The sequence below is a fragment of the Crinia signifera genome, chromosome 8 (assembly GCF_055691185.1).
Source record: "Crinia signifera chromosome 8, ASM5569118v1, whole genome shotgun sequence".
Taxonomy (NCBI): domain Eukaryota; kingdom Metazoa; phylum Chordata; class Amphibia; order Anura; family Myobatrachidae; genus Crinia; species Crinia signifera.
The window spans coordinates 114,353,978-114,371,597 of NC_139224.1; the positions used below are offsets into that span (position 1 = coordinate 114,353,978).

The 17,620-nt window shown below is 41.8% G+C and overlaps 1 protein-coding gene across 1 annotated transcript in view; it reads left to right on the forward strand.

Annotated features, from left to right (window-relative positions):
• The window catches only part of LOC146026400 (calcium-activated chloride channel regulator 1-like), a 74,776-nt gene that overhangs the window by 42,711 nt on the left and 14,445 nt on the right, over positions 1 to 17,620 (forward strand). Inside the window, exons 5-10 of the mRNA XM_083157044.1 lie at positions 5,511 to 5,619; positions 8,192 to 8,375; positions 9,072 to 9,296; positions 10,929 to 11,153; positions 12,005 to 12,182; positions 15,599 to 15,705. Coding sequence (XP_083013170.1) covers positions 5,511 to 5,619; positions 8,192 to 8,375; positions 9,072 to 9,296; positions 10,929 to 11,153; positions 12,005 to 12,182; positions 15,599 to 15,705 — 1,028 coding nt within the window. The remainder of the gene's footprint in view (positions 1 to 5,510; positions 5,620 to 8,191; positions 8,376 to 9,071; positions 9,297 to 10,928; positions 11,154 to 12,004; positions 12,183 to 15,598; positions 15,706 to 17,620) is intronic.

Below are 17,620 nucleotides of genomic sequence, written 5' to 3' on the forward strand. Positions count from 1 at the left end.
TGGCTGAGATTTCTCACGAATTTGTTTAAGTCAATAAACAACTCAAAGAGATTGGGTTTATTGGCCGGAGCGAAGTTCAGTCCCTTTTCCAGCAACCGAACCTCCTCCTCATTCAAGGCTTTTTTGGAAAGATTAAAAATCCCCTTTCCCTTCACTTTCTCTTTGAGCTGTTTCCTTGACTGTTTCTGTCCTCCTCGTTTTCCCCGAAATCTTCGTTTCTTGACCTTTTTATTTGTCTGTTGTGATTTTCTATGGGGTTCCTCAGATGATTGGATCTGTGGGGGTCCCCTAAAAAATCATTATCCCTAGAGGGTATTGGGGTACCATAGTTATTATTCTCCTGGGTGTCTCCTTTACGTGACTAATCTCTATTTATATGTCCTCCTGGGTATATAGTTTGGACTATATAAAGGCCCCTCAGTTGTATCGTGATTGGCCAAAGGTTCATACCTATTCCTAATTTCGATGGTGTCCCTCCCAGTTCCCCTATGGATATTTTGGGGCTTATAATTATCATAGATGGGTATCCTGTTTCTTTGTTCTTGGTTAGTCCTATGTGAGTACCTCTGGGTTTTACCCGGTGTATATTTCCTACGATTATTCCAATTGTTAGCGGATCTGTTCCTGTTATATGTGTGAACTGTACCTGATGCATAATCCGACCTATCACGGTCCAATTTATTGTTTTTTCTAAGTATTAAAGTTTTTTCAAAACTCTCCACATTTTTATTTACCTGTGAATCTCTTTTAGAGAAATCATTATCTCCTATATGGGTTTTTAGTTTTTCTTGTACTTTTTCAATTTCTTGTTGGATTTCTTTAGTTTTTTCCCCTCTCTATATCTGATTAGTAATCGCATACATTTTTTTTTAACAATTGTCTAGTATACTTTCCCACTCATCGGAGAATGTTTTGTCCTCTTTGAATGTAGAGGTTTTTAGGATTCTCAATCCTCTGGGGATCAGGTTCTGGTCCAGATATTTCTGTAGCAGAATATGGTCCCACCAGTGTCTGGTCTCGTCTGTACAAAGATTTTCTAATTGATTAAACAGACTATGCATATTATCTGAACCTTCATTGGGAGTATCGTGTTGGATTTTCAGAGGGTCTTTTAGATATAAATTTCTCCTTTCCATTCTCTCACTTAAACATTTTAGATTGCTCATTTTCAGCACCTGATATAGTACTCCTGCAGCTCCTTGACACAATAACAAGAAGGAAAAAAGTGTGTCCCTAGGGGCACCTAGGAGCGCGGTGGGTACTGTGCCAGGTGATGTATACCACAGTTTAAGAATAAGGCAAGGCTGCTGCTTCTTTAATTAAGAGGATGTGTGGCCTCTTACTAATGGGAGAAAACAAACGGGGAGTGACTTAGTCCCAGAGTATGGGACGCTGTCACTTTAAGAAGCGCAGGTCTGCCTTATTTTAACAATATTAATATACACAATTATTAGAATATTAAATTGTATTTATTTAAAAAAATAGGGTACATATTAGTATGAAGTGCACTTCAACATATCAACATTGAATATTACATAAAATCCACATACATGACAAACAACAGATAACATAAATAGCTGGCTGGGTGTTTGAGGCAATTTGGCAGGCTTGAGATATTATGGCAAGATAGTTATTTCTTTGTTAGTGATTTGTATTCCTTAGTATAGCGCATTCTCAGAACAAGGGTACCCCCAAAAATTGCTAGATGAGTCCCTGAACATAGTTAAGAATATGGAAAGAAAAACACTGTTAGAAACAAAAGAAGATAACTCAATATCAAAGATAGATAGAAAAAAGAACCAGATTAAAGAGAGAAAAGCTACATTTGTTACACAGTATAATGTGAAAGCTATGGAAATAAAGAAAATAGTGAAGGGTAATATGTACCTATTAAAATCGGATGAAATCCTTAATAAAGAAATAGATTTTAATAATGCTGTTGTATTCAGAAAATCACGAAATCTAAAAACAAAATTAGCTCCAAGTTTTTACAAGAAAAAAGCTAACGACAAAACCAGTAATCCCACCTGGATGCCACCCCCACCTGATGGCTACCATATATGCGGGGGAGGAGGGTCAGGAGGATCATGTGCATCATGCATATACATTGAGAGAAAAACCACCACATTTACGTCCTATGTGTCAGGTGAAACCTTTTTTATCAAAGGTTTCTTAAATTGTAAGACAAAATATGTCATCTACATCCTTACGTGCGGATGCGGCCTACAATATGTGGGCCGCACCATCCGTAACTTACATGTTCGTTACATGGAACATAAACGTAATATTGTTAAAATGAGCAAAAACAACAGCCTCTACAGACATATGGCTGGTTGCCAACGGGTAGACCCAAAAGGGATAAAGATGTTTGCAATTGAACACATTAAGAGTACCCCGAGGGGTGGGGACAGATATGTCCAGCTGTGCAGGCGTGAAGCATACTGGATATTCTGTTTAAGAACTCTCAGCCCCCTTGGTCTAAATGACAGTATCGAATTAAACTGTATGTGATCTAAAACTTGTTTGAAGAATATAGGATGACAATATATTGAAAACTTTCGGCCCTATGATTAATTTACACAGTCCCGTTGTGGTAGGCGGTCCAGGATGGGATGAGTGGTAGGGTTCACTGGACCCTACTTCTCCCACCCGTGATAGTCTGTGACATCTAACGTCCATCCTTAACCTGTGAAACCCACATAAAGAATATCTATCGTGTGTATATATATATACATATAAAAAATGTGATGCCCTGTACTTTATAGTAATAGAAAATAAATGTTGACCCACAATAAGTGCGACTTAAGACGATTTACCACCACCCTTAATTAATTAATAAATAAATAAGATGATTTGTACCCTCTAGGACCACCCTTAGTAATGCAATATGGGGTCTTAGTATAACCTTATTCCTTCTTTCACCATATTTCCTTGTTTTTTTAAATTAAAAAAGAAAAATAATTGTTCTGTGCCGATGCATAAAGAATAATACAAAGATATACGATACATGTAACTTTATCCCGGTATGAACTAGTTAAATTGTTGTACCATTTATTTTATGGTCTATACTATATTATGTCTATAAAAAATAAAAATATATATATTTTTATTCTAATATTTTTATGTATGGAGATCATTTTTTTATTATTTTTTATTCAGGATTTTTTTATCCCAGAAAAAAATGTTTTTGTCTCATCTTTATTATTATTGTCGATTTTTATGATTATCGGATTATGATTGCTATCATATAGAGATTTATCTATATATAATCCCCCTTTTTTTTTTTTTCTATATTAACTAATAAAATAGAAAAATCTTTTTCCCTTTCCGTTTTTCATGTATATTATTGTGATGTCTGTTGTTTGTTTATGTCCAGTGGCGAGGTGTGGCTTAATAGCCAAATATACGATATATAAAGAAAAAGAAAAAGAGGCGTGGCTACAGACAAAATATAAATCATCATATGGCTATGACTGAAAACAATGTCTGTCATGGTATGTTTGTAAAGAAAATGAGGCTTGAGGTGTATTCTAAATATGGCTACATTCGATAAAGAGGCTTGGAGTATATTGTTAAATATGAGATGGCTGAGACAGTCTATTATATTAAAATGAGGCTTGGAATACAGGAAGTAAATACGGCCGCTGAGATCCATCTATACACACACTGCAAAACCAAAACGAGGCTTGGGACACAAGCATATAAACAGGATGGCTATGACAGCCCAGTTTATCAAAACGAGGCTTGAATCAGACGGAGCTAAAATGGCCGCCGTCGTCTATATATATAAGTAAAACGAAAGCGAGGCTTGGCATACAAACCCGGAAGTGCGGGGGCGCGGGACGCGCGAACATGCACAGTATAAATATGCTCTTTATACCTTTGACAGCTCAAACTGAGGAAGCCGCCGACAGATACGCGGAGAAACGCGTTTTTGAGCTCCATTGCTGCATCATCCGTCCATTTATTCATCCAGCCGGGTCACATCCACAGTGGACAGCAGATATCCAGTTCACTTACTGGTAAAGGAAGATCAGTGACGTGCCACCCACAGAATTACACCTGTTTCAGGAGGCATCCCTATCCACAATTCATTGCTGGAGAACACTGACTGTGACCAGGATTGGTAACTATACTAAGGAATACAAATCACTAACAAAGAAATAACTATCTTGCCATAATATCTCAAGCCTGCCAAATTGCCTCAAACACCCAGCCAGCTATTTATGTTATCTGTTGTTTGTCATGTATGTGGATTTTATGTAATATTCAATGTTGATATGTTGAAGTGCACTTCATACTAATATGTACCCTATTTTTTTAAATAAATACAATTTAATATTCTAATAATTGTGTATATTAATATTGTTAAAATAAGGCAGACCTGCGCTTCTTAAAGTGACAGCGTCCCATACTCTGGGACTAAGTCACTCCCCGTTTGTTTTTGCCCCATTACCATATGGGAACGCCCAGCGTTCCATGAGCGTTCCCATGAGAACGCTGGGCGTTCTCATGGAAATGAGGCAGTGACGAGGGTGGCTGACATCACCGGATGTCAGCTGCCCGGCCGTATCCACGCCAGCGTGCACACATATATACACAACTGAAAAGTCACTTGCATGCACGCTAAACATCATTCGATGGTCGGTGACCATCGAAAGATGTGGGCGGTTACCCGAGCCATGCGAATGGATGTTTATGCAAAACATCCATTCGCAGCTGTTCGGGCGAAGCCGCACTTTGAGGGGGCGGCAGGGGGGCGGTCGTTCGCCGGGCGGGGTTTGGTGGACTCGCAAGGCTGCAAATTCTTCTCCAGGCTGAATACATCTGCTCCAGTGTCTGTTATCAGAGGAGACCGTCTTATCTGTGCATCCCACTTATCTGTAGATGAATCCTATTGTTGCATACACAGAAAAAAATAGTGAAATAATGAATTGTACATTAAAACATGGAACAATGTACATTTGCCTGGCATTTCTCCATTGCATATGGCCACACATACAATTTTTGTCTGATTTTACTATAGGGGGCTGCAGTTAAAATCCACCACCAGACTCATCAGTACAGATGATGTGACCTTTTGGATGACCTAGTACAGCCATGAAAATATATTTCCTAGGGAAGGGATTCTCACCACCCAAAATGCAGTAATCTACTTCGGTACTTATGTAATATCTGGGCTCCCGTTTTTTTTATGAGACCGCTGCGCTCGCCACGCTTCGGGCACGGTGGCTCGCTGCGCTCGCCACACTATATAAAATCAACTCCATGCGTAGTTGGATAGTAGGGGTATGAAAAAATGGGGTGCATTTAATATGGAAGCCCAGATAATACATAAGAACCTCTACTTCTTATTTATATAGCACCTTCTAGAAAATAAAAGATCGTATCTGATTAGTTGCCCATAGCAACATCCCATCTGAAATCGAACTCCAATCTTGGCAAAGTTCCCCCGAAATTTATTTTTTTATGAATGAATGTACTAATGTATTTTTTATATATATTTGCAGGAAGAGTGTTAGTCCATGAATGGGCTCATCTGAGATGGGGAGTTTTTGATGAATACAATGATGAGATTCCCTACTACCACAGCAAACAGGGCAAAGTGGAGGCAACCAGGTACATTTGAGATCTGGGAAACTTCTATTCAGTGTCTTCGCTATTACGTTCTAGCCTCTTATCATAGAGAAGAGCGACTACATCTCCTCCATACTGAGGAACTATATTTAAAATCTGTTGTTCAGTACATTATAATTTTCTTGAACACTTTTTGCGTAATGTAGAATAAGAAAAAATGCGCACACACCCTTGTCAGTATACGGATCAGGCACATACGCCTGGTTTTGCTTAGAGGTGGCATGTTGGTCAATTACAGTAAAGAGAAGTTCATGTAACTGTGTATATAAGGCAAAAATAGAAGGGTGGAGTGCTGGCGCTCAGGGTTTTTTTGTGGTTGGTTCGGTGTATTGTCAAATACTGGGAGCTAAAACTGTGGGCTGGGTGTTCTGCTGGTGGAAACAGGGGGCAATAACTGTGGGCTGGGTGTTGAAGATGAGTGACGGGAAGGCGATCTTTGACTAGATGATTGCAAGCTGTCCCGCGGTGAGGCAATGCCTGTTGTCTCCCCGATGGGTGATGGTGTTAAGGTATCTAGATCCCTTCACGTCAATCCTGGGGTTGGTGTATGTACCTCAAAAGACAACGTAAAATGGTTCAGGGTATGCAAGTTGTGTGTTGAAACGGTGATAGTATCTTACCGTGAGATTCCGATGTATCGGTGGATGTCGATGGTGTGTGCCTTCCCCAATCCTGATGCGTTGACACGGTTCCAGATTTGAGTGTGTCCGTGTAGTGGGTGGAAGGGGACTTATGGGGGTGCACGTATACAAATGAAAGAGGTGAGCTGGTGTATTTACAAGGTCAATTTATTGTGACTATTTACAGATAGAGTAACAATAAAGTTAGCAATGATAAAATTACCAGTAGCAACTGGAATAAGGAAGCATATATTGAAAAAGAGCAGGTATTACCATGAGTAGTGTACACTACTCATGGTAATACCTGCTCTTTTTCAATATATGCTTCCTTATTCCAGTTGCTACTGGTAATTTTATCATTGCTAACTTTATTGTTACTCTATCTGTAAATAGTCACAATAAATTGACCTTGTAAATACACCAGCTCACCTCTTTCATTTGTATACGTGCACCCCCATAAGTCCCCTTCCACCCACTACACGGACACACTCAAATCTGGAACCGTGTCAACGCATCAGGATTGGGGAAGGCACACACCATCGACATCCACCGATACATCGGAATCTCACGGTAAGATACTATCACCGTTTCAACACACAACTTGCATACCCTGAACCATTTTACGTTGTCTTCGGAGGTACATACACCAACCCCAGGATTGACGTGAAGGGATCTAGATACCTTAACACCATCACCCATCGGGGAGACAACAGGCATTGCCTCACCGCGGGACAGCTTGCAATCATCTAGTCAAAGATCGCCTTCCCGTCACTCTCATCTTCAACACCCAGCCAACCGTTATTGCTCCCAGTTTCAACACCAACACCCAGCCCACAGTTATTGCCCCCTGTTTCCACCAGCAGAACACCCAGCCCACAGTTTTAGCTCCCAGTATTTGACAATACACCGAACCAACCACAAAAAACCCCTGAGCGCCAGCACTCCACCCTTCTATTTTTGCCTTTGTACCTACAGGGGAACCGAGACTTTTCCCCAAGGAGTGCGGGCCGCTAGGGTCTCCATCCTCCGAGCGCTGTGCAGTCCCTTTTGTTTTTTCTCAACTGTGTATATAAGGCTGCTTACAGTGCTGAATAAATGTTACATAACTGAGTGATACAAATACATGGCTATAGTAACACTGCAAATGCAATTTAATCATAAAGTACTGCCACTCTGGCTGGTGGACTGGACTTAGGGGCCGATTCAGGCCTGTTCGCACAGGGCCAAATTTGGTGGGGGTCTAAGCATGCTCATAGTGCGCAAACCTCTAGCTCGAATGCCTTTGGCAAGTTTTACACCCACCAGGCTGTTTGTATAATGATGGACAGGCAGGGGGTGGTCGCAGAGGCCCATCCAGCGTTTTATGGGCGTGACAAATGCAGGTGTGCCCATATTTGGTCAGGGCGGTTGGCGGACATCATGGGACATGTTTACCTGCTTCTTCAGCAGCGAATATACGTTGCCTATATTGGTTTAAATTTACTAAGACGGGAGACTATCTGTTATCTTTTAGGTGCTAAATAAGTATGGAGTAGACTCTGATTGGCTGCCCATAGAAACTACCCATGTGAAATTGCACTCCCATCTTGGTAAATTTCCCCCATTGTGTTGATATGACCATTGTGTTGTCATGTCAACCATTTTAACCTGTTGAGCTTTTGGCCGTGTCAACCATATGGTGTTGACCTACCTTCTAAAAGATGACTACTTGATTGTATACCTTCTATTAACTATGGCAAACCTGGTTTTAATAATTTATTGCCCTGTGCACTACATTGGTTTAATTTAAATAGTCAGAAACCATTATTGACAGCAACCAATTAAAATACAGATGTTATCACCTGTCAGAAGTGTTTCTGCTGCAACATAGTGGATTTTGTAAAGGTGAAAGTATAAATTGTATTTCATAACATTTTTGTTTCTCTTTATTTCAGATGTCCCCTGAGCATGAGCGGTTTAAACAAGATTGATGAATACAACCCTGTGCAGAACACATATGTAAAAGTAGATTGTGAAACTGACCCTATCACTGGCCTCTTTGAGGAAGGCTGTATGTTCTATCCAAACGTGGACAGAAATGTGCATGAATCTGTTATGTATGGACAAGCACTGGAACCAGTAAGTATCAAAAGTAAAGTGTTTAATTTTGCTGTAAATCATGAGACAACTTCTGTTACGCAAGTAGTATAATAATATATGTGCCAATATCTATCTTCTACACTTTGTAATGCTTTTATTTTACCGTATTGGCACCATTCATTAGTAATACCGTGAGGAAAAAATTATATACATCACACAGGGATGCGCAATATAGACCACTCCATGGAAATATGCCGATTTTATTTAGCAGCAAATTCCAGTGACATATTTTTTAAACTGATATTTGTACTTAAACTAGTGCTGTGTACACATGGTGTGATTCAGTGTCATTTTGGACTTGATAGTCTAAATAAAATTGAAAATTACATTGAATCGCAGTGTTTGCTGCATTTGATCCTAATGTGCGGCTTGCTGCTTCGATCTGCCACATCAAAAGCAGTTCCATTGGGCTTTATTGCAGCACTCCTCCCATCCCTCTCAGCTGATGCTGGTTCCCGGCGGCCATCTATATCTTATCGGCATCGACAGGACGGCCCCTGTGTGTGCAGATCCTATAGGTTATAGGCTTTGGACTCTTAATGCTGACCCTTCCTGATAATCCTCCGTTAGTAGAGACCACTTCCCAAAACAATAATAATCGTAACATAAAATAGAGAGGGCATTACCTATACAGCAATCATTTCCAACCATGAACTAATAAGACCATTTCTTAAGGTGCATGCATTCTGCAATGAGAACTCCCATAACAAAGAAGCTCCAAACCAACAAAACCGATTATGCGACCAGCAGAGCACATGGGAAGTGATTAGGAAATCCACCGACATATCACAGAGCGCTCCTCTACCGGACACCAACATTCCTCCACCTACTATCAGCCTGCTGCAGTATAAGGACAGAGTGGTCACCTTGGTCCTTGATGTTTCAGGAAGCATGGGTCAGGTAAGTTCTGTTCCCACTTAGCTGTTTTTCTTTTATAGAACACTTGTGGCTCACATGATGAACAATGGGCTATTTTCTCATTTAAAAAGTGTTTATTAACTATTTATACTACAACATGGTGTAAGTCAGGGGCGGGCTGGGCAGGGGGGCAGAGTGCCGTATGCCTCCTGGGCCAGTCCAATTTTAGTATTTATGGGCCGGATGGCTGCAAAGCAAAGGCAACAGGAAGAAGATGCTCACTAGTCTGTACTGCAGTGCAGATGCTGGGCTTCAAAAAGATGGCCGCCGACATCCAATGAGGAGCCTGATTTCTATAGAGGGAATCACAGGAACCAAGAGTTGAAAAGGGGGTGGGGCTTATCGGGGGAAGCTTAGCTAAAAAAACAGCTTCATGCAATCAGCTGAACAGAGTAGGGAGGAATTAATACTTGTTAGGTAAGTGTGTTCTCTGGGACCCGCGGCAGTTCTGCTACACGGGGGAGGGGAGAATCCTTCACACGGGGAGGATAAATGCTGGACATGAGGGGAGAAGCTGCAATGGGGGGAATGATGCAAAGGGGGTAAATGCACATGGGGGTGGGTTGGATGCTTTACATGAGGGGATGCTGCACATGGGGAGTAAATGCTGCACATGGAGGGTAAATGTTGCAGTAGGGGCAATGTTGCAATTGAGGGATGCTGTACATAGGGGGTAAATGCTGCACATGGGGATGCTGCACAAGGGGTGTAAATGCTGTACATGGGGGTGTGAATGCTCAAGGGGGTGGGGGGTGCTGCATTAATAAAAACAATCTGTACCTTAATAATAAGGAAAACCTTGGTGCAGTTTTTATTTAACTATCTCTACTGCATTAATTGAATTTATTGAAATTATAGTGTGTGTGTGTGTGTGTGTGTGTGTGTGTGTGTGTACCTTCTAACATATGGGATGCCTCCAGCAATTATAAGCATAATGTAAATGTGTGTCCCCCCCCCCCTTTCCAATAATCTGAGATTTACATATCCATGAGACGGCAATTCTTCTAACTCTGACTGCAGAAACAGCGGCTATCACGCTCAGTATAGAACATGCAACTCTGCAAGCGGATTCGGTATGGAATCCCGGCGTTCAAAATCCCGACGCTGGAATCCCGACCACCGAAATCCCGACAAGGGGGGAACGTGGATCGACCCCCCCCCCCCTTCCGGGCTCGCTGCGCGCGCCACACTAATTTATTCTCCCTCTATGGGTGACGTGTGGACACCCACGGAGGGAGAAAGTTTCGGGATTTTGACTGCCGGGTAATAGACTGCATCCCCTGCAAGCACATAACTATATACTGAATGTCACATTTTAATTGCACTGGCATGAAACACTCTCAGGAGGATTCGTCTGTCTGGGAATGCTCAATTACGACCAGTTCAGATTACGTCACAGGTTACTGCACTATGTTGCACAGCTAATAATCACAAGGTGTGGCCGCATTCAGATCCATGTCTAATGATTTGAACACAATGCTTTTCACTTTTTTTTTTTTTATGATTCATGCTTGGTGTAAAATTACCATGCTATATAATATAAATATACTACCAAATTTAGTCTTTTAATTTCATTAACAATATATATTTAAACTATCCCTTTATAATGTGCAGTTTGATCGAATCTCCCGCATGTACCAAGCCTCTGAAGTTTACATCATGCAAATCGTTGAATCCGGATCACGTGTTGGAATTGTCAGTTTTTCTACCGGTGCAACCATTTTAACCCCACTAGTAAAGATTGTTGACACCTTTCAGCGTGAGAAGCTTAAACAGTTTCTTCCAAAGGCAGCTGATGGTGGTACAAATATATGTGCTGGAGTTCGCAAAGGATTTGAGGTATTTACTCATTTATATTTTATTATTTATATTTACTTTATTTTTTTTTGTGGTGAAAAGTGTTTAATACTATACCATAGAGCATAGGCCCCCTTTCCCGTTTTTGAACCTCCAGTTTCCTAGTGAGCAGCACTGGCTTCAATACTCAACCTCTATTGCTTCAAGGGAAATTGAACTTTGTTTATGACAGTTTATACTTGATAACTCCAGTCCTGGGCTCCATTTCTGTCTAGGCCCGGGACTGGAGTCCCCACAGACCTCCCCACCACCCTATCCCCAGATGGCTACCCTGTTAAGCAGATTGTCCATACATGTAGCTCTAAACAAAATAATAGCCACAACAAAAAAATAATAAAAAACCTGTCAGCAGGACCAAAACAGCGGCATAGATAATAGCTATTTTTTAAGGAAAAACACTGATAGGGCAGTTTATTTTTTATTTATTTCCAGCATAACCATCATTTATATGTAACTGTTCTTGTGTTATGTACTTACTTGCATCTCCTCAGTGCTGAGCCTATAGTGAATTTGGCACCGTGCATTGATGCTGGGGAGGTCCAAATTATAATGTGATTACTGACCAAATTATACCAGATGCTATGAGCAACCTATAACCACTTTGAGATCTTACCCTGTGGTAGTCATGTTTCCTACAAAGATGTATATGCTTACCAGTGAGTTGGAAAGTTGGTGGCCATTTCTGATTGACAGCTAGATCTTCATTCCATGAATGCCACTTGCAGAGATTAATTTCTAACATCAGAACACCCCAAAACCAGGTGTATTCTTTGCAGCAGAGCCTAATAGCGAAATACAGCATTTGATAATGAATTGTATTCATGTTTGTGCAGGTAAACAAAGCTAGTGACGGCAACACCTATGGCACAGAAATTGTATTGTTAACAGATGGTGAGGACACTGGTATTAGCAGCTGTTTTGATGAAGTAAAGAACAGTGGGGCGATTATTCACACTCTCGCTCTTGGGAACAGTGCAGATAAAGGACTGGAACAGTTATCAAGCATGACAGGTGGGTTATGTGACTGTCTAATTAGGTGCACCTTTATTCATGGTGGCAGCTGATAGAACCAATGTAAATGTATTACATAGCATGGTACACTTTCTACGTTTATTGCATTATTAGATCTATGAAATTACAATGACAACCCATGCTTGTGAGGGATACTGTCATTTTGTCACCAGCATGTTCGTTGACAGTCTTTAGGTCGACATGAGTTAGGTTGGTATGTTTTTTTTTTTGTTTTTTTTTGAGGCGACGTGCCTTCAATAAACTAGGTGGTGGTGGGAGAATAAAATACTGTGCCGAGCGTAGCGAGGCACCGTGCCCAAAGCATGGTGAGTGCAGCGAGCCATGAGAGGACGTGGAGCTACGTTTCAGTGTCCATGTCTACATTCAGGACAAAAATATGATAAACCCCATGTCGACCTTTTGACTGGCGACCTAGACTCATTTAGACCTAATGACTGTTGACCTAATGATCCGTACCCGAATCCTGTAAGAGCAGGTCACCCTGCATTATCTGGCAGCTTTCCTAGTTAAACGGAAATAATCTGTAAATGCATGATCGAGAAAGCACAATAAATATAATACCACGGCTGGTAGGACCAATGTGCCTGATTCAGACCTGATCACGTGGCTGCGAATTCTCAGGTCAGGTAGTTATTGATAGGCTGCTCATGCGTATGGCCTATAGTACGCATGCGTGATGCCATCCTGTGATAAATGCCTGCAACTATTTGATAACTGCCCATTCACAAGGTGATTGACAGGAAGCCACGCATTTGAGGGTGGTAACAGGCACACTATTAGCACGGGAGCCCCAAGGATATGTCCTCTCCCCTGCTTTTCTCACTGTAGACCAATCAGTTAAAATCATGAAATTTGTGGATAATATCAGTCATCGGGCTAATCAAGGGAGGGGACCAAACTGCATACAGATGCGCAGTAGGCCCATTGACATCTTTGTGTGACAGGCACAACCTTTACCTAAACCCTCGCAAGACTGAGGAGATGGTAGCGAACTTTAGGAAAAAGCCAGCTGTCATGTGTCCACTTGTGATTGCCAGCAGTAAGGCATGGTGGACTCCAGGATCTCAAATGGGGGACCAACACATTGTTAAGAAGGCACAGCAGAGGCTGTTTTTCCTGAGGCAACTTGGGAAGTTCAATATCCCACAGAAATGTTTGCTTCTCTTCTACTCCTAAATGGTCCAGTCCATGCTAAGATCCTCAATAATAGTATAGTATGGTATGAAGCCTCCAGTGAGACAAAAGGAGGCTGAAAAGGGTGGTAAGGAAGGCTGATTGTTGGAACCAAGAACCCCTCTGTCCAGGATCTGTACCATTCCAGAGCCAAGAAGCGCACAAGGAAAATACCTTGCCTTGTTTGATGCATTACCATATGGCAGACATTACCTGTCCTACCCAGTTGAGTCCTCGAAGCATGATCCAGTCCCACCCCCCCCCCCAGGTGGTCCACCTGCTTAACAATGTAACTATATAAGGAATATGTATGCACCTACATGACTGCAGCCGGTGTGCTCCTGGATTTACCAAATACAATACAAAAATGGAGAACACCAAATGGCACTGTCTGCCAATACACAATCTGGAACCAAACCAAAGCTTCCAGTTATCAAAATGTTTTTTCCCGTTCCATGTGTTCCTCTTAACAACCGTCAGCAGTAACCACACTGACCTTTTAACAAGGCACTATGTTCATATAGATTTTTTTTGTTGAAAGGCAGGATGTAGCCTCTCCCACAACTTCAACAAATACTGATTTACACCTCTTTGTAGTGAGTGTTCATACCTTTTTTTTTAAGAGGTGTAAATCAGGAACTGTTGAAGTTGTGGTGTGGGAGAGGATACTTCCTGCCTTTCAAAAGAAATGCTATATGAACATAGGGCCTTGTTAAAAGGTCAGTGTGGTTACTTGAACTGCCGATGGGTTGATAAGAGGAACACATGGAACTGGATAAAACATATTGATAATGGGAAGCTTTGGTTCCAGATTATGTATTGGTAGACAGTGCCATTTGGTGTTCTTAATTTTTGTAGTTTTCACCTACTGAACAATGCCTAGCACGCCAGACCCATTTAATGTGGTGTTCGTGCCACATGTCTATACTGTAAACAGGAAACAGAATCTGATACCCCTTTCAGACATGCAACCCGGGAATTACCCAGCATTTTGACTGCTGCCTCATTTTCCTGGGTGCAACCTGCACCCTTTCACAGCAGCAAATTAACGGGTAAAGCAGTTCTACCCGGTAATTTTCTAAAAAAATAAAGACACCCCGGGTTTTTCTTATGTCTGAAAGGGTCAGAGATTCTGGTCTTAACACCGGGTTGACCCTTTCAGACATACCAATATCCCAGGTTGGTGCACATTCATGTGCAAAAACCTGGGATTTTGGAGTATGTCAGAAAGGGGTATGAGTATACGCAAGTATACCTGGCCAATAAAGCTGATCCTGATTTTTTTTCTGGGAGTGTCAGGGAAAACACTGGTGCGCCCAAGCATCTTAGGGGAAGCTCCGGCCTCTGTCAGCCTGTCTCTATTGCAGCTGCCGAGTAAGGCCTGGGCTACACACAGACTTCACACACTGGGAAGATTATTTAAAGATGAGCGTCTTACAAATGGAGTTGCAGGCCTTCTGGTCATTTTGCAAGCCGTGCTAAGCAATGTGCAGGCTTGCACAGGGCTGAGTTTGTCTCTGGTGGGGCGGCGTATACCTGATCGCTGGGGTCCGAAAATTAGCAACTGTGCAGTCAGGTCTGAATCTGGCCCAATGTTCAGCATTTCTTTAAACCTCATTTGAAACGTTAAAATGCTCCTTATGGAAACATCAGTTAATGAAAACTGAAAGTCCTGTTCATATGCAAAATATTATATAGGCAGGCATTTCCACTCTGACTTCACTTATGTGCAGTACTACATACAGTAAACTACTGAAGTCCCATTGAGTCATTATTAGGGATAATTACCAGTGCAGAAATGATGTGGCTCCTTACAGTCCTTGAGCAGGGTGGCTGAGGCTGATAAACCTGTACAAATGCAGTGTATTAAGGAATCCAGAGGAAAACACTGCAGCGTTGGTGCAAAGATGCAAGTGCCAAACAGAAGGTAAGTGGATTGTCAGCCTCTGCCATCTTACATCTACCCAGCCACGTCACATCAATGTAGTTTATCACTTTTTAGATCGGAGGAGGGGAGTGGGAGATCTAATCACAAGCCGTAGTCTTCCACCTAAAGCATTATTAATTGCACTTTTCTATATTAATATATACTGTATGTAATATATACAGTATATGTGTGCTTATGTATGTTATGAAGTATCAGCATACTGTACAGTTTCATTCCCCCCCCCCCCCTTTTTTTTTCCATTATAATTGAACTCTTTTCTTTTTTTTGCACACAGGTGGCTTACAACTTTATGCATCTGATAAAGTTGATGCAAATGGTTTGATTGACTCCTTCAGTGGGATCAAATCCAGCAGTGGAGATGATATACAACAGTCTATTCAGGTATGCCATGACATGTAATAAACTTTGCAATAAAACTGTAAAGTCACAGGGTGAGACCTACACATGTAACGATATAAAGGCATTTTCTTAGTGATACCTTGATTTTGTTTTTGTTTAGAAACTGTCCCTACATTGCACCATGTGTAGGAGCGATAGCGATGCATGACGCTGGTTATTAATTGGTCTGGTTAATCTCCGGTGAGAACACTGGCCCTGACCGATTGCTCAGCACGCATCAATGTGTGCTGAGCGATCATGCTAAATCGTTCTGAGCAATTTAGCATCGTTCAGCATCGCTACATGTGTAGGCCCCTTAAGAGAAGCACATAATGAGAGAGGACGATTGTCCGTGCGACACATGTATAGATGTGTCCTCATACATCTTTGCTGCACTCGCACCTACAGTGTAGCAGCTGCATTTTTTTTATTTTTTTTTTTTTTCCAATAAAAGTTCGGTCCTGCTCTGTGTATAGACTGTCTCACACAATATACAAGATATATATTGCAGGAAGAAATGATGGCGGCACTCGCAGACTGGTGATAAATCTTCTTTTTATAAAAGGCATAAATAGATGCAAGGGTGAACCGACGTTTCGGGGACACAGCCCCGTTTTCAAGGTGCAGATAGTGATTATCTGCACCTTGAAAACAGGGCTGTGTCCCCGAAACGTCGGTTCACCCTTGCATCTATTTATGCCTTTTATAAAAAGAAGTTATCACCAGTCTGCGAGTGCCGCCATCATTTCTTCCTGCATTATCAAGTTCAATTGAAAATAGTACAATGGTTCAATGGTTTGGTTCAAAGATGGCGCTGATATTACACCAGTGCAGCCCACCTCACACACAAGATCTTCATCACAGGCCTAAAATCGAGTAAATTGCAACCAGGGATTTGTGTATATGGGCGCTTAGGTGATAAAACAAATAGAGATCTATTACATACACACTTTAAGAAACCACCTGTTTGATTCAGGGTCTGATTATGAGACCTTTAACCTTGTTTTCCTGCCAACAAGTGTGCCCCAACAAAGACTTCCTTTTTTTTTTGTTGTTGTTCTGAGACTCACTGACTCTGGGTGCACCACCGATACTGTCTTGAACCTGACCCTCTCTGTGAGGGAGAAAATGCTCTGTTCCTGGACTTCCCTGGGAATGTACATTCCCAGGGAAGTCCAGGAACAGAGCATTTTCTCCCTCATTCTCCCTCACAGAGAGGGTCAGGTTCAAGACACCGAGCCGTGTAGATAAATGACATTACAGTATCGGTGGTGCACCCAGAGTCAGTGAATCTCAGAACATCAAAAAGAAAAGGAAGTCTCTTTGTTGGGGCACACTTGTTGGGAGCAAAACAAGGTTAAAGGTCTCATAATCAGACCCTGAATCAAACAGGTGGATTCCTCAAAGTGTGTATGTAATAGATCTCTATTTGTTTTATCACCTAAGCGCCCATATACACAAATCCCTGGTTGCAAGTTCAATTGGAAGGCACCGCGGCAATGAGACTTTTTTAAGAACAGAATGTCGGTCCACACATATCTCTATCGTATAGGCACAGTCTCCTTGTGTGTCATAGCTGCACTGTGTTGCCATATAGCTATTAGGTGACTGGGTGGTGATCAGAGTTGGGTGGGTGGTTAGGGGGGGCTGCGTGACTTCACACGCAGCCGCTGCACAGGCAGGAGTCCACCATATAGACTGCGTGACAGTCACTAGGTCGACATGATTGTAGGCCGACACACGCATTAGGTCGACATAGGGTTTTTCACATTTTTTTTTTCTTTGTGCCGACCAGCGGTATTTCATGCCCTACCATCCAATAGGGCGTGGTGGGAGAATAAAAATAGTGTGCCGAGTGTAGCTAGCACTTGTGGTGCTATGGTTCTGTCAATGTCGACTGTGTAGAAATTTGGGCCCA